Raw genomic sequence first — 17,953 nt, 5'->3', positions numbered from 1 at the left:
TCACATTTCCAACTTCACGTGAACGGCACGGCGTCTGGGAGACGTTTTTGTCTACGTCATTACTCTGCGACACGTCAACCTGCCTTCTGCAGGATGAGCTAATGGTGTGTAAGTTGGAAATAGTGACAGGAGCAACTTTTAGACAGAGTTCAGCGGGGTTTTGCTGCCATTCAGAGTGGGGCTGACTTAAAACAATATTTCAAGCGCTGTGAATATTTTCGTTTGAAAGAAAGAGACAGTGAGCGGAGTCAGCCGCTCTGGCATGTGTTAGAAAGAGCGCACTGACTGAAACCTGTAGAAATCTTCTGTGGTTATCTTTTAGGCGCTGTTGTTGCTGTCAGGATGAACAACGAAGGTAAATTACTCTATTTTAAAAATAATTTTCTGCTTTTTGTGTTAGAAATATTAACTGGATATCTCTGTGCCTCTATCTCTGGGACAGAGTTGGTGGAGTATTTCAGGGATCAGATGAAGAAAGACCCGGACATGGCCTCTGCTGTTGCTGCTATCCGCACTTTGCTTGAATTCCTAAAGAGAGATAAAGGTTAGTGTTAAGCCCTTGGTGTTAATATAGACACCTCTCGGCTTTTCTTATTCTCGCTTGGATGTGGAGAAGAAGACGTGAAATTTAGCCTTTTTGTGTTTTCTCAATTTGTAAATAGTGTTTTTTGTCGTTTCTCTGCGATAATCATGTGGGCCAAGATCTGAAAACAGCATCTAGAGTGCTTTAAAAAGTTACTGAAGCCCACATGTCAAGTACAGTTTTAATAAGAATTATTATTTTTCTACCATAAATGAAATAAAGATTTCACAGATTTTTGTATGTAATTTGTATAGTATTTTTTTTCTCTCTTATTTCTTTTCTAAATGTACTTGTATATTGTTCACATGTTGAAATAAATTACCAATCAATCAATCAATCAATCAATCAAAGAGCACTGTAAGGAACTACTAGGATGACAAAGCTGTCTCTCCCCCTTCAGGTGAAACAATCCTGGGCCTGAGGGAGAGCCTGACGTCAGCCACAGACTGCCTTACAGGAGTGGACTCCTCTGTGGCTGTCTCCTCGGGAGGGGAGCTCTTCTTGCGCTTCATAAGCCTCACATCTCTGGAGCACCAGGTGAGTGAAGACAGTTTGGCGTTGGACATTCAAACATTGAACAAGATTAAGCGTGAATAACTTGAGTGAAATCATCAGAGCACTACCAGATCTGTTGTACGTTATCGAGTCAGACCTTATGGATGCTGTGCAAGTGCTACTGTTCTCGAAAGAACTTTATTAAAAGAGACACTGCAATTCTACAGCAAAATTGTGGTTCATACAGGAGAACAAATATAATCAAAGTAAAGAAAAAACTGTTAGGTTTGGAGGTGTCACAATTTGACAAATGAAAGTAGTTGTGACTATTTTTCATACTTTTTTGCAGTCGATGCCTGGTTGAAGCCTGGAACTTACAGACATCACCAAAGAATGTGTTTCCTCCTTCATGACATTTGCCATTACTGCATCTGTCTTTAGTTACTGTTTGTTTATGGGTCTGTATTTTGTTTTGTCTTCAGTGAGTGAAACACAGTTTGATCGGGTTAAGATAACGTGATTGAACCAACAGCTTCAGGATATTCCATTTCCTGACCATCAAAAACTCCAGCGCTACTTTTAGAGTGTGTTTTGGGTCACTGTGGGACTTTGCTGGATGTGGCTGTTTTTTGCTGTAAGCAGAAATTGTAGCTCTGCATACCTCAGTATAGATTCAGCTCTGTTTTTCACATCACTAATAAAAATTTGTGACCTAGGGACACTGGAAGCCAAGCTCACTAGGGACCCCTCCCGTTATGCTGCTTCCACCATGTTTTATTGAGCCTTTTATTTGTCGTCCTTGGCAGTTTTGAAATGTCATTCTCCTTCCCAAAAAGGAATCCAAATCAAAGAAGTTCTAGCACACATTGTAGATGCACAAATGCAAGATTTTAGAAAAAAAAAAAGACCATTAGAAGGAACTTAGAAATAGCAGTCCTGCTGGAACTGCTATAGAGATTGGCCAGATTTAAAGAGGTTGCATGATCAGACCCGTTATCTTAATCCAAGGCAGATGCTAACATTTATTCTTTTCAGGACCTGTCTCGCTGTAAGAAGGTGATGGAGGAGAGAGGAGAACTATTTTTAGAGAAGATCTCCATGTCAAGGACCAAGGTTGCCAAGCTCTGTCACACCTTTATCAAAGATGGCGCTGTAAGTATGGAACACAACCTAATTCTTGCTCTGTACAGGGAAAAGGTTCAGTGATGCATTTTTTTTTATTTTTGTTTTTCTCCCTGTCTCTCTCAGAAAATCCTGACTCACTCCTACTCCAGAGTTGTCCTCAGGGTGCTGGAAAAAGCTGCAGCTGAGAAGAAACGATTCTCTGTCTATGTGACTGAATCACAGCCTGATGCAGCTGGGTGAGGGAGCAGTCTATATACTGTACTGTAGTCTTACTCTGAAAGGACACAGGCTCAATAATGTCCTTTTTTTTTTTTAAATTATTCAGGCAACACATGGCAGAAGCCCTGAGGAAACTCAATGTTCCAGTAACGGTGGTGCTGGACGCAGCTGTGGGGTGGATACAGATGTTAATAACGTCTGATTTTAATGTCATGTCTCTTGTCAATGTCATTTGCATTAGTTTTGTATTTTCTGTCATTCTTTACAGATACGTCTTGGAAAAAGTGGATCTAGTCATCGTTGGTGCTGAGGGAGTTGTGGAGAGTGGTGGGATCATCAATAAGGTGTGTTCCAGTAAAAACTCAGATGCTCTTCAATTGAATCAAATTCAAATCAGTGTTAAAATGCTGGTTATTGCTTCTTCTTTGGGCCTCTCTTGGCCTCCTGTTTTTCTTTACTTGTTTTTGTATTAGTGCCGTCAACTCCAAACCATACGTCACAACATTTTGTAGTCTAGGCAAGCCATAAATGACGCTTTATGATAAACCAAGTGTGTTGAAGGTGATCTGTAGTTACATTTGTAACGTGGTGCATGTCAGGTTACAGCACAGGGTTCTCTGTGTTGTATTCTGATCATTTTATAAATTATTGTCTCCATCAATGTCCCGATAAAGCAGGGTATGCTTTACTGTGTGGCTCTGCTCACTTTTCATATCTTGTTTTAAGACACCAACATGGAGACAATGGAAATGTTTAGTTTGCAGCTTCATAACAGGGCTTCGCTAACCAATGATGCCTCAGTGATATCATGGCAGCTACATCTTTAATATAGAGCAGGGGTATCAAACTGAAATGAGCAGTGGGCCACTGCTGGCACTGTCATCTCATTGGAGGGCCACTTTAGTGTTTGAGTAGTACAAAAAAAACCCAAACAAGCAACAAAACACCCACAGATATTTCTGAAAATGTAGTGTTTTGTTTGTTTGTGTTTTTAAATTTCAAATATTGAATAACAAGGCAAAAAAAAAATGTTTTTCTCACTCTTAACTGAAGCCTTTCAGTGAACTACCAAAAAACAAATTGGTACTTTCTTTCTGACCACACGTGGTAGCAGTTCTGCTATAATTTTGTTCGTATTAAACAAAAAAAATGCAGACATAAGTGTACACATTAGTTTTTGACTGCTAGTGAAAATAGTTTTCTTAACAAATAACTCTAACACAGCCAGCCCTGTTTGTGCTTTCTGCTCATATTGCCTTTGTATTAAATCATTTTTTTGCTTTTTAAAGAACTTAACATTGCACTCAACAACACACAAATCCTCTCTAACAAAAAAGTAACTTCAAGTGCCAAATTGACTTATAATTATTCACCTCAATATATGAGTTTGAGACCGCGATATACAGTCTGTTTAAAACCGTAACTTAATGTTTGCTCGCATGTGTTGTCTTTATGGGGCATTTTAAAATTGTGACACGGGTTGCACTCTGTTCACCCTAAAAGTGATAAATGTGACACAGCTTGTGATACAATAATAGACTTTTGTGTTTTGTCTTGCAGATCGGCACTTATCAGATGGCTTTGTGCTCCAAGGCACACAACAAGCCCTTCTACGTCGTGGCAGAGAGTTTCAAATTCGTACGTCTGTACCCGCTCAACCAACAGGACGTGCCAGATAAATTTAAGGTAAAACTGTACAGATTTTCTTTCTCTCCCCCTTATTTTATATTCAGAAGCTTTCCTTACATATCTATTTTGGGGCTCAACAGTACAAAGCAGACACCTTGAAGACTGCAAAGAACCTGTCAGAAGAACATCCAATTATTGATTACACACCTCCCTCCCTCATCACCCTCCTCTTCACTGACCTGGGAGTCCTTACCCCATCTGCAGTCAGCGATGAACTCATCAAACTTTATTTATAACTGCTTCACAATTCTCCAATAAAAACTACCAACAAAAACTAAATGTGTGTCAGAGATTTAATTCAACTCCGGTGGATACATCTGAATAGCTGTTATATTGTCCATTGTCTTCTTCCAAACTGTTACGGTTCTTCTGTTTTGTGTTTCGACTTTGCTCCACTTGTTATCTGTTGCTCAAAGTCCTCCTCACTGATTTGGCCTTTCTTTAGTTTCTTGAGGAGACGAGTGTCATCTAAAAGCTCTTTCAGGTCTTCATCATCCACATCAGAATCCTGCAAAAACACAAAAGTTAAAACTGTAGTCATCAGATGTCTTTAATTAAACATTAATGATGAATGAACGGAAATACCTCGTTGTGCTTTCTCTTGGCTGCCATCTTTTGCCTGCGTTCCTTCTTGCCCTTCTGTTTAGACCAGGCCTTATTCTTTATAAAGTTCTTTTTAGGAAAGGGAGTCTTATCTTTGAGCTCAGCCAGTGCTTTCTGTCTCTGCTTCTCCCTGTTCTTGTCTTTGTAACGGATGGTGTCTGTGTCCACTGTCGTCTCAATGAAATCAGGAAACTTTTTGTCCCTCAGTTCAGGCATCCTGGGCAGGCGAAGAAGTGCAAAGCCATGTGCCAAGCAGCCAAAATCCAGATCTAGACATCGAAAATGTGACACATTACATTTGTCTGTTTGTGGATACAACAAATTTGTATTTGAATAATATTTAGGATGCTCTACACATGTGCTTGCTGTTTTGTTTTTTTTAACCTTTGGTCCTGAAGATGAGGCTACATTCATGTTTGGCGTAGGCCTGGACGTATGAGACAAATGCTTTCATCCCTCTTTCGAACATGGCCCGGTCCTCCAGAGCCATGGCCTTCACTTTTGGCAGAACATCCACCACGTCTTTTATTGGGGACATCCTCTGGAGTGGACACTGGGGAGTAGATGAACAAGATGAGATTTTGCAGGTTCCATATTGTGCACCTTATAATTTTCTGAAGAATTTAGCTGTGAATGGAAAATATTTCCAAGAATTTCCTTTGCAATTTGATGGAAATTATTACTTGAAATTTTTTTTAAAAAAGTAAGCGTGACTACAGTTGAATATATTGTGAAGGACAAGCTGACAGAAACCAAAACATGCAAAAATGTGTACTTTTAGAAATCCTGTGGTAAATATTATCAACAGCAAATTTATTTCTGTTTTTCTCCTTTTTGGTTGCAAGCAATTTTAAAATAATTCTGAGCTTTCATATAAATATAATCCTAGTAAACTTAAACCTTGTACTTGGGTTGGATTTTTAAAGGTGTGGGACATTACTTGCCTACAGATCATTTAACACTACTGAGCATGCAGGTGAAAGGGGGCTTACATTTTCTTAAATGTTGGTTAAAGACCTTCATTTAAAAAACACATTGCTTTTTACAACTGAACAAATTACAAATATGCAACAGTAATCCAATGAAGGAGCTGTGATACTGAGGTTGTTTACTTCCATAGTCCTCATGATCATGTGATCACCTAACCCGACTGCTGATGTCCTGAGTAAATGGTAAATGGTAAATGGCCTGCATTTGTATAGCGCTTTTCTAGTCCGTAAGGACCCCAAAGCGCTTCACACTACATTCAGTCATTCACCCATTCACACACACATTCACACACTGGCGATGGCAAGCTACATTGTAGCCACAGCTGCCCTGGGGCGCACTGACAGAGGCGAGGCTGCCGGACACTGGCGCCACCGGGCCCTCTGACCACCACCAGTAGGCAAACACGGGGTTAGTATCTTGCCCAAGGATATTTGCCATGCAGCCAGGATGCAGCCTGGGATCGAACCACCGACCTTCTGATTAGTGGATGACCTGCTCTGCCACCTGAGCTACAGCCACCCCAGTAAGTGAACCATACAAGTAAAGAGGTCTCAAGTATGCTGAACTAGCACAGACTCTCGGTTAGGAGCAACCAGAGCAGAGAGGTGGTGTGAAAAGTTACTGATCACTTTCAGTTTCTGCTGAACTCACCTTCTGATTGATGGACAGGAAGTTAACATAGGTTTCCTCCATTGGAAGCAGGAAGACGAGAGCATTGCCATAATTACCGATTCTTGCTGTTCGCCCACATCGATGTACAAAGGCACTGAGTCAGACCAAATAAATAAATAAAATGCAAAAACAAGAGGTGCATACAGTGACCAAAAGATCCAGTTATGTAGTTAGTACTGACTCACCTGGCACTGCTGGGAGGATCATACTGCAGCACCCAGTTAACATCAGGGATATCGATGCCTCTGGCCATCACGTCCGTGCACACCAAGATCCCACTGCATGACACACAAGCAAAAAAATGATGTACAAATCCCCCCCCCAAAACAGCCATATTTTCTGTATCTGTACACACAAACTGAATTTTACCTTTTTAGTTTCCGAAAGTCAGCAAAGATACTGTTGCGTTTATGTTTCATCTTGCCGTGGATGCAGTGGATGGTGACCTTTTTGACCAACGTCTCTAGAGCTCGACCGTAATACTCCACACAAGCACAGGTACTGAAGACGAGATGACAAGGAATCGTGTCATAACAGACCTAATCGGACATGTCACGGAGAAAAACATTTTCCAATAAAAGAAACTGTTGTCATGACAATGAGTTTGCAGTCCAGTGGTTCACACAACACACGAGCAAAGTTGAAAGCTACCAAGTTTTTTTGTGTACCGCTTTAACTTACCTAAAGAAGACCAGAAGCTTCTCATGCTTGTGCTGCCTCAGGAAAGCCACCAGGTTGTTGAACTTGTCCTCTGCTCTACAAATCTGAAATAAAAGCATGAGATTTTTTTTGTGTCATTGCTACACTTTTCTACATTAATGAATAAATAATTGTCTCACAGTGTAGTAGTTGGACAGCCTGGAAGGGGTTTTCTGGGCGGTGGCAGCAGGGGCCAGGCCTTTCTCTTTGACGGTGATCCGTACGGGGTTGCGGAGGCCAGCCCTCACCAGCTTCTCCAGCTCCTGGGTCTGAGTGGCTGAAAACAAGCCTGTACGTCTCTGCTTAGGCAGGTAACCTAAGATGGTGTTTAGACTGGATACACAAATACAGACTATTACCCATAACGAGTTAAAACGCACTACAAAATTCAAACACACAAAGTATTTGGATAGTTCTTATTGTCGTGCTCTGTGCTTTAACATTAGACTTCACCAGCAGTGACGCACAAAAAATTGCAGTTCCTCTAACAGTCACTAGACCTTTTTTCAAAACTGAGTCAATTCCCATAGACTCACATGTTAAAATGTCCAACTTTAAAGCATTAAAAAGCAAAGTCCTTTTGACTATTTTGGCAAGTGAAATTCTATCCATCAAGTGAAATTCTATTCATTTTGTGGGCTCCATGTTTCATATGCATTTGAGTAGCTTTCTGAAGAGGTGCTATAGGCCTCAGGATAATTTCTTCTGGCATTGAAAACAATAAATGTTAAGAGTTTTTCCATACCTAGCCTCAAATCCCATGTCAAGCAGCCTGTCGGCCTCATCTAGAACCAGCACATCCAGGCTTTTAACTGAGCTGGCCAAGTCCAGACCATCAGACTTTCTCCTGAACATATCTTCGAGGCGTCCCGGTGTCGCAATCACAATGTTTGCTCTGAGACACAGATGCACAAATTCAAGCGGTTTGGATGTTTTTAATATGATTCTGTGATGGATAGCACAGGAGTTTTTGATATAATACTCCTGGGTCCATTGATATGAAGAGCCATTCAGAAAAACTAATTTCATTAACACAGCCCAATTTTTACTTCTTAACAGAACAAGATTGTGGATCATTGTGCTTATAATGGATATATTTCAGTCCAGCTGAAAAACTCTGCTAGTTGTGTGTTAGTGGAAAGGCCCTCAGATCATCGCATACCCTTTATCCTTGAACTTCTCCACATCCTCTGCTGGGTTACTGCCACCGATAAGTAAAATCTGCCTGAAAAACACCAAGTGGGAAAACATGAAAGACTTCTCTGATCATTAATGAAGTAGAGGTTTATACAACCGGTTACTATTTCAGTCACAGTTCAGTTAAAATAATAATTATGTTTTTCAAGGGGTTTTACTTGTATTTTGTGGGTGACATAGGTTCACATTAATAACATGATCAGTGATGCACTGCTATTTGTTTAAGGAGCAGAGTGGCAACTTTACCTATTACACATTGTATATCCTCTGTCTGCACACATTCATCAGTTTTATATTTCTTTCAGTAACTGTGACAGTACCACAGTAACTGTGTCACATATGTAAATGGGCACATCGCCATGGTCTTTTCCTGTCTGCTATATAATGCCAGGTATTTATTAAAGCCAGTATTATATACTGGGATAATTTCGACATTAATCTAAAACACTTTCATTCTTAGATTATGATGATGACGACATTTGACAACCTCTGACACCTCAGTATATATCAATAATGAATTAACGGCCATTAGAATAGTTTCCAGTTTTATCCAAGGATAGCTGTAGAGGCAGAGGCCACCCTCACCAACTTCGGACTTTTCTAACCACACTCTTAAAGGCAGATTTTTTCACCATACGAGCACATCACAAATTTCCATCCACTATTTGCTCTTTCTGACATATGGAGTGCAACCAAACATGTTCACTTTCACACTTTTTTTTTTACCATTACACTTCATTTAAATAGGCTTTAAGAATTTTTCATCTTATTAACTAAGGGGTTTGTATTATATACAACACCCCTTTCACACTGTATCTTCTACTTACTTGAACTGTGGAAACTTCTCAATAAACTGCTCCATCACTTCACTGATCTGTACGGCCAGTTCTCTTGTGGGAGTGATCACAAGGGCACCAACCTGCAAAAGACATTATTTGGGGCTTAACAAAGTGTCCAAATCATATTGTTGAGGCTTTGTATATTTCACAGATTATCTGTAAAATATCAAGAACTATCATAACTCAGAGTTCAGCTGTTCAGGATCAAGGAGGTATTAAACTCTATAACAATATCACAAAAAAGAACAAAAGCTCATTTTAATTACTTCACACCCTGCTAGTCATCCTATTGTTTTTTTTTTTTAAACTGGGGTTAAATGCCATCTTTGCTTCGCTTTCAATCTTACCTGCATCTTCTTTAGCTTCTCTTCCCGCTTCAGGAGGAGTTCTATAATAGGAATGACAAAAGCCAGCGTCTTTCCACTCCCAGTCACCTGCAATCAAATGACACTCAGTGAGCTACAAGAGGCTGCTGCGATAACTCACAGGACAACCACTCTCTACACGTGTGCTGAGCAGATAACCTTGCGGCAGACGGGGGTGTCAGGTTGAGGTGGTTACATCACCTCTGAGATTCCGGAAGCTTATTTCTGCGTTTACTTTCAGGCAGCATCAAAAACCCATATTTAAAATTATTGATGATAAATGAGGTTTTTGAAAAAGTTCACATTCTTAAGGTAAAATAGCATGATTTATTATAACATACATTGAAAATACAACAACCAGCGGATATGTCTGGGGGTCCACTTTTCCAGATTGGGTGAATTTTATATGGAATGACCCTGTCAAGACAATTTTTCCTGTCCAGTTAAATTCAAATGTCAGTACTTGCAGTGGTGGTTAATCGGTATAATGTATACTGTGCACATGGATGGTCACCACGTTTGTCAGCCCGGGAACACACTGGCGACCTGTCCAGTGTGTGCCCTGTCTGCAGCCCTGGGACAGCTGGGAGAGGATCCAGACACCCGTGACACTGAATGGCTGGCTGGCTGGATGTGCGGGTGGATGGGAGGATGTTTACCATAACTCTGAAACATCTGCAATAATAAAATTCAGTGATCTTTATTTTTAATGGTTAAATGGCGCACTTACCGCCTCGGCAGCCACATCCTTGTTACTCATGAACAGCGGGATACAGGCAGACTAGAAGGGAAAATTCCAACAGATCAGATTTAGTGTTTACTGAGGAGAGGTGTGAGCCACGGGCTGAAAGTGTTCACTGACCTGTACAGGTGTCATGTGTGTGAATTTCAGTTCATCGAGCGTTTGCAAAATCTTCTCGTTGAGTTTAACTGGTAATCTGTCCCACGTCCCGTCTGTTGTATTATCCATGCTGGAAACCAAACATTCAGCAGAGCTCGAAACTAAAGTCGTTCACAGTGGGTCTGCTACAGTCGCACTCCACGCTGTTCCTGTTTCCGGGTCCGCTGCTGTTTACACGCCGGGTGGGAACAGAAGCTCTCCAAACTGCATGGTTCCCAGTGACTGTACACAAGATAAATAAAACCTTCCTGCAGTTGCTGGTCGTTCTCCTGAACAATGCAATTGTCATTATGATTTAGGATTGTTTTGCCACAGATTCTGGGCACCCTGCAATAGTGGTGTTTTGCCATGGCAAGCGAGAGCTAACAAAATCTAAAAACAGATATCTATAAAAACGTACCAAAGTGAAAGCTGCAAGATGCATACTCCACCAGCACTTTTAACATCTCTGGAAAATCACCTGGTTCACCAAATGTACATTTTTACATTACATACATTTTTCATTCATTTTTATCCTCCTGTAGATGCTTACAGTTAACTATGTCACAGTCCTCAATCTTTTTAATTCATCTGCTTTTAAATATACTTAAAAAAAATCAATATGTAGTGTTTCTGATGGGAAAGCTGTTGTGTTCCTCACAGGACAGCCACCACAGACATCTGAGTAGGATCCATTAGTGGATAATAAAGTACTTAAATGGAGTTTAATCTTAAACATCTGCAGCAGCAGCTTGGCAGCAGTCAGGTGTTTTCATATTATATTATTGGTACTTTTGTTAAAGTACTTTTTTCTCTAAACAGTTCATGTGGAAACACTTTAGAAAACTAAAGCTTTTCTGGCTTCCTCTCTGGACACAGTTGCTTTAGTTTCTTCTGCCAGAGATTCTCCTGTTTTCTGGCCGCAGAGGTGCTCTCAGAGCCACAGACTGACATCTTATTCTTTCAAGCTAAGATAACACAATTTAAATCTGCTACCATCAGTCCTGTTCCAAAGACCTCAGCAGCATTCATGCCTGAATGACCATCACCTAATAACTCCTATAGTTATGAAGTGCTTTGAGTGGATTGTCATGGACAAAATAAACAGGACTGAGTTCCTGCCCCTCTACTTTGGAGGAGCTGCTGTAGAGGTTATCACCAGTTTCAAGTAAATGGGGATTCAAATAAAATACGTTGTCATCTGGAAAACTATCTTTACTTACCTAGGATACTTGAGCAGGCTGACCTCTGTATTGTAGCATTTTCATCATGGCTCAGGTGCAGACAGAAAGGCAATGCACTGACCAAGTACCACACAGAAGGTCATTGGCAGCAGCCTTCTATTCACTAAAGACATCAATGCTAGCAGATGCAGGAATCTTCTCACCCTGCTCATTAATGAAGCAGAAAGGAGGATGTGCAGCATCATAGCACCAATCATATATCCACACATCAGGGACACATCATAATACATTACACATGACAATTTCTTATATACTGTAATTCCTAAAGTTTATATTTATATTCATACCAGCCCTCTCTTGCACTCTAAAGCTTAAAGCTTGTAAAGGAAATTTACATCCTAACAGGAAATTCCTTTAATGCCTACACTGCAACCTTCCATGCCATTCCAAGTCCTTGTGGTATGTGTCCACCCGACGTGTGGTTACATTTCTCAGGAAGTGCATATCAAGTTATGTAGAAGGCTAGGACATACTGCTATAAAGAGGCTCTGGTTATGGTGCAAGTTATGATGTAGAGCTTACGCGTAAGTATAATTCTCATGTAAAACCCATTGGATATTAATGTGAATTATTTATATGCATTTTTTCCTCTAAATTTAGATTGGATTGCCTAATTTGTATTACTCATTTTAAGTTAAGTTGATACAGTGTTGCCTCACTAGTCCTTATGTTCTGGGATAATAAACCTCTTAAAATCTTGAAAAAATATAGGAGCAGCTGTGTTCCAAGGAATATTTTAATGTAATGGTGCAATTACACCTGTTGACAAGTCCCTTCTCTCTAATCATAATGAAACATCACACCCATTTATAAAGACATCAAAAATAATTGTACAGAATTTTGGCTTTATTATGAAACCTGGGGCTTTTTTTTTTTACAGACCACACTTCTACATTTGTAAAGATCCATTTAGCTGTTTTCGTTGCACTCACAAAAAGGAGAGACTGTGTACAGAGCAACTTTCCTGCCCGAGCTCACCATAAATTCTTTGAAATACAAATCTGGAGCATATCTAGTGCATGTACCATGGTGTGGCTAAATGGAAACATCTACTGCCTTGGACGTATATACTTGGAAGAAAGACCTCATCCAAACAGCTGTCACAAGCAATGCTCAAGGGGAGGGGGGGGGGGGGGGGGGCGAATTAACAGTTCAAATTTTATACATATAATTTAAAATCCCCAACCCTAACAAAAATAACTATAGAAGCAACTAAAGAACACAGCAGTCAAGTGTTTAAACCCCCTACCTACCCAACCCACCCAAATCAACATGTAACATGGATTTCAGTATTCCTCTATACTTTGAGAGGCACCCCAAATATTTCAGTTAAAATTCAACCCTGCCTCTGCTTTTTATGATCTTACAGCCAGGCCAAACTTTTTAAAATCCAAGAGTTTGAAAATCATAAATGTTAGTTTATGGCAACACAAAAGACTTCCCTGTCGAATTCTATTTCTGAACTATGTGGGGAGTGAGCCACACAATTTCCCCTGGAAAAGATGTCCACCCACCTGTGCCACAAATCGCTATGAATCAATAGACAGTGTTAGAAGCTGTATAGTTTCCCTTAAAGACCAGCTGCAATGTACATTTTTTCAGATAGCTAGACAAGTTCATCGGGAGTGCAATTTGTGGTTTTTGAGAATTAACACATTGGCAGTATCTGCCAGTCTGACTTGGCTTTGACACCTGAAATCAAACTTTTCCTATCTCAGACACTAAACTAATGCAATGATGTTTTCAGATGTGCCATTTTTATCATTTCAAAACGGTTCCCATTTCAAACTTAATATAGGCAACATTCCACTCTGACGCCACACATACCTGTCCATTCATGTGCAATTTTAAGTCTTTCATTTGACTGCGGACACTGAGCCTTACAGTCATTTGCACAGGAAACAGCTGTACTAACTGTAATTAAACAGATCTGTTAAAAAGAAAAACTAATAAACTGAAATTTATCCCACAATCTTTTGGCCATTCGTTCCAAACATAAATTATATTTATAAAGAAGAAACCAAACAGATAACAAGAGAACAAAACCTCTGAGATCCAATCACATGTAGGCTTTACTCAAAACTGCCACTCTCATTTCCACAGTGTAAATAACTGTCTTGGTGTTGGAGGGGAAAAACAAAACAAAACAAAAAAGTACAGTGGAGGACACAGAGGAGTATCATTTGAATAGCACTACACCACTCGCCGCACTTCGAAAAATCGCTTCAGGTAGTAAATCTGTCCGAGTGTCATTGCCACCAGAACCAGAGCTTCAAAGAATGACCACAGGACCACTCTGCTGTTTGTGTTGTCATTGACTGGATGGAGAAGAAGAGGAGAACAATTATAAAGATTTATTTACACTTATGATTACAATGGTTATTGGACTTAATGTAAAAGCTCTTACTTGCTCTGTGTATCCTCTCACGGACCTCCATGTACTCCTGCTCGTGCTTCACGGCTGTCATGGCAACTGCCAGCTCGTTGATCATCTCCTCCAGCTTGTTTTGGTGGGCTGAAACAAGAGAAAAGTGACTTGTCAGTGATGAGTCACAACACAGTGGTAAGGAACCCTGCTACCCCCATTTGAAAAAGAAAACCCCAAAAACAAACAACAACAAAAACATGCAAGATGTGCATATCCTTTTCACACCTGTGATGCATGTATCTGCCAGTGCTGTCCCATTATCAGAGACATTTATACTTCATACATGTTCTCAACATGTGCAACAAGTCAAATCATTCGCAAACATCACCACGTCTGTCTTATGTATGCTTAATTAGTTTTTACTACAGAAGCAACTCTGGTTAGAGAAGACTGCAGTGCATCACAAGCTCAAAAATTTATTTCACAACAGTAGTTTAGTCAAAGCCTGCTGTGCCCTACCATCCCAGCTGTCACCACCTACGAAGAGGGAAACAGTGAATCCACATAATAAAGTCAAAAAATAAGAAATTAATAAAAGGAACAATCATTTTAAAAGCAACGGGAATAAAAAGAGTTGCGGTTAAACTACATAAATCCCCACTGTGTACCTTCTGTCTCCATATCCTGGCCTTTGGGAGCCTCTCCGATATCAATGGTGAACATGACAATCTTGGGTGTCATGGTTGACATCTTGTTGCTGAAGCAGAACTTGTAGGTTCCATCCATGTGCGCTGCCACCGAGTATTTCCCACTGGACTCTCTGTCCCCTTTGTAAATTTGCTTACCGTCAGGTCCTGTTATCTGGAGATAGAAGAATTTCTGAATAACTGACATTGCTGCATGACTGGAGAATAACATGACGGGCATGATGTGCTTTAGGAAACATATGGCAGAAACTAAGTCAGACTGCAGAAATAGCTAGATTTTCTGCTTAAAACTAGCGAAAATAAACAAATCCTACAACGTCTACAGCGCATTAACTATTCAATAATCAATAATCGTATTAGCTACATAATTAGCAACTTAGAAACAATGCTAATGCTGCACTTCCTATATCATAATGGGTAATTTAATCATCATTATGGAGCAGCTCTTAGCGGGAAACTAAAAAAAGCAACTCTGTAAGATGTAAATTCTAACGTTTTCCATTCAACTGTATGTTAAATCCTTTACACCTGCTTTGCACCCAACTAGTTTTACCAAACGGTACCGGCTAATAGCTAGCATTAGCACAGGCCTTGTGTTGCATTGCATTTTATGATTTACAAGTACATCCTGCCTCGCGTTAGGTGACTCTTTTGCTATCCGAATGAAACATCTCACCTCGACGTCGATGTCCAGGAAGCCTCCTTCGGCCACTTCAAACATGAGGCCCATCTTGGTGCCGGAGTTGACCCGCTCGTAGAAGCACTCCTCGGCATGGGCGTCTATGCTAACGAAGTAACCAGAAGCAGTGGCCGACAGGACGGCCAGCAAGACAACTAGCTCCGACAAGGTAAACATGTTTCAGTGGTTGTGTGGAAAGCGTAAAAATAAATCTGACGGTATAAAAAATTTCCTCGCTACTGTATATCCAGTTTGTGTGAGTGGACTGTTGCAGGAGAGGAGCCGCAACAAGCTCGGCTACTCTGTGCTGCTCTCAGACTGCCACGTACGGGCTTACTGCACGGGTACCTGCGAGGGCCAAACCTCCGAGGATACGTGACACACACTGAAAAGGAAGTGAAAGGCAACTTTTCGTTTTCTCATTTGTTATTGGAAGAAGTCCCTTAAGTCTATGTAAACTTGCCAAAGTCAACCCCGTAAAGACTCCTTATGTGCAACGCGAATACTTAAAGACTCATGTTCTTTAGTTTACTATAATTTGTGTTTTTACACTGAATGTAAATACTTTTATTTATTGATTTATAAAAAAATCAAATCAAAAGAACATAAGTGAAAATGCACTAATTTAATGAGTAAAATACATATGTTTATACAAATATATAATAAGAATATAATAACAAAATATCCTAAACAACAGCACCAAGTCATCTAAGTAATAGTACACGATTATGAAAACAATTGATATCAGTTGACAGCATTTTGCAATAACAACAATAATAATGATAATAGTAATTTATTAATGTTGCATAGCAGTTCAAAACTCTACTTGAAGATAATACTGCTTGAAGACACAGTGCATCACTGTAAGACTTTTTTGTAGTGTGGCATGAGTGACAGACTTGAATACTTTTTTGTTAGATTTGTAACTTTATAATATTTTGTATTATTTAATTCAGTTTAGTAAGTTACTGTTCTTACTGTCTTGGAGTGACAGTGACCAAATAATTTCCCCTCAGCTTAATAAAGTATTTTGATTCTTCTCCATTCCTCAGGTTTCCTGTCACTCTACAACATTACATTAAACAGTTTGAACCAAAAGACTGTTTAGCACAACCTCCTGGAACACGTCTCTCCTAGACATCTCTATGCCTTCACAGGTGTGTCATCTGGATAAACTGGGTTTGCACTCTTCATCCTCTTCATTGCTGCCCTCACTTCCTCCTTATTAATCCTCCACTCTTTGTGATTCACTAACTTTTCTCCATCTGTTTTCCTATCGTCCTCATTTTCTGGCATTATCAGCACCTCAAAGTGCTCCTTCCATCATCTTAACACACTCTCTTCTATTGTTAGCACATTTTCATTTCTATGGTTAACCACTCTAACCTGCAGCATATACTTTCCATTTCAATTTCTCTGTTTAGCCAATCAGCAAAAGTCCTTTTCTCCTTCCTTAATTTCTAGCGTCACTTACAACACACTACAATCCTTTTTCTTTGCCACCTCTCTCGTTGCTGTATTCCTAGCCTTCCTGTCTATTTTTTTCATCTCCTAAATATGTCACTCCTTCTTTACTAACCTCTTCATTTCAATAGTTTCTTGTACTTCATCATTTCACCACCAGGTCTGCTTTACCCGGTTGTGTCCAGAGGATACACCAAACACCAGTGTCAGCACTAAAGCTGTACTTTCCCAGTCATCAGGTAACTCTTTCCTTCCACCCAGAGCATGCCTCAACTTCTTCCTGAACTCTGTGCAACATTCTTCTTTCTTCAACTTCTTTCACTTACTCCTTGCCTCTGCCTTCACTCGCTTCCTCTTCTTAATGTACAAAGGCATCCTACAGACAACCATCTGATGCTGTTTAGCGACATTCTCCTCTGACACCACCTTTCAGTCTCCTATATCTTTCAGATTGCACATTTTGCATAAGATGTGGACCCTCTGTGTGCACCTTCCTCATCTCTTATGTCACCCTGTGTTCTTCCCTCTTCTTAAAGTACATGTTTAGTACAGACATTTTCATCCTTTTCGCAGAATGTACTATTATCCGTCCCTCTGCATTTCTCTAACACCTTACCCACTAAATACCTCTGTTCCCTTTGTCTACATGTCCATAGAATTTTGCACCAATCACAATAATGCCCCCCCCCGGTGACATTATTGCTTCATCTAACTTACTCAACTTACCCCAGAATTTGTCTTTCTTTTCTAATTGACATCCAGCCTGTGTTGCATGCGCACTGACAACATTCAACATCGACCATTCGATTTCCAGCTTCGGACTCATGTTCCTGCCTGACACTTTTCACCTCCACAACACTGTTCACATACTCTTCCTTACCCCTACTCCACTCCTCTTTCTATCTACACCATGGTAGAGCAGCTTGAATCCACCTCCAATACTCCTGGCCTTGCTTTCCTTCCATCTGGTCTCCTGCATAAACAATATATCTACCACAATATATTTATACTGCCAACTTTAACCCCCAGACTTCTGTCTTTCCTACGCTCTCATTGCCTCATAACACACCCTCCTCCTCTTCTTTTCCTTTGTCTATGGCCAATATTAGCATTTTACACCAGCACCCTGTTTGAA

At 40.2% G+C, this 17,953-nt stretch overlaps 3 protein-coding genes across 3 annotated transcripts; 1 reads left to right on the top strand and 2 right to left on the bottom strand.

Annotated features, from left to right (window-relative positions):
• Positions 1-4,385, top strand: eif2b1 (eukaryotic translation initiation factor 2B, subunit 1 alpha). The gene is made up of 9 exons (XM_080304110.1): positions 1-355; positions 443-544; positions 984-1,120; positions 2,114-2,230; positions 2,327-2,439; positions 2,529-2,597; positions 2,691-2,766; positions 3,983-4,108; positions 4,192-4,385. Exons 1-9 carry the CDS (start codon positions 343-345, stop codon positions 4,345-4,347), a joined length of 909 nt encoding a protein of 302 aa, XP_080160236.1. The 5' UTR covers positions 1-342; the 3' UTR covers positions 4,348-4,385.
• Positions 4,386-4,390: 5 nt separating this feature from the next.
• Positions 4,391-10,581, bottom strand: ddx55 (DEAD (Asp-Glu-Ala-Asp) box polypeptide 55). Its single transcript, XM_026173054.2, has 14 exons — positions 10,339-10,581; positions 10,207-10,257; positions 9,459-9,545; positions 9,100-9,191; positions 8,238-8,300; positions 7,821-7,970; positions 7,216-7,408; positions 7,058-7,140; positions 6,746-6,877; positions 6,562-6,654; positions 6,356-6,470; positions 5,099-5,267; positions 4,697-4,983; positions 4,391-4,619 (listed from the first exon to the last, which is right to left on the bottom strand). Exons 1-14 carry the CDS (start codon positions 10,444-10,446, stop codon positions 4,470-4,472), a joined length of 1,773 nt encoding a protein of 590 aa, XP_026028839.1. The 5' UTR covers positions 10,447-10,581; the 3' UTR covers positions 4,391-4,469.
• Positions 10,582-12,425: 1,844 nt separating this feature from the next.
• On the bottom strand, positions 12,426-15,752 carry tmed2 (transmembrane p24 trafficking protein 2). The gene is made up of 4 exons (XM_026173058.2): positions 15,352-15,752; positions 14,637-14,829; positions 14,008-14,115; positions 12,426-13,918 (listed from the first exon to the last, which is right to left on the bottom strand). Exons 1-4 carry the CDS (start codon positions 15,529-15,531, stop codon positions 13,794-13,796), a joined length of 606 nt encoding a protein of 201 aa, XP_026028843.1. The 5' UTR covers positions 15,532-15,752; the 3' UTR covers positions 12,426-13,793.
• Between the last annotated feature and the right edge of the window lie 2,201 nt (positions 15,753-17,953).

Source organism: Astatotilapia calliptera, chromosome 7, assembly GCF_964374335.1.
Source record: "Astatotilapia calliptera chromosome 7, fAstCal68.1, whole genome shotgun sequence".
Taxonomy (NCBI): Eukaryota; Metazoa; Chordata; class Actinopteri; order Cichliformes; family Cichlidae; genus Astatotilapia; species Astatotilapia calliptera.
Note: the sequence above shows the minus strand (reverse complement) of the source record. Positions and strands in the feature narration are given on the sequence as shown.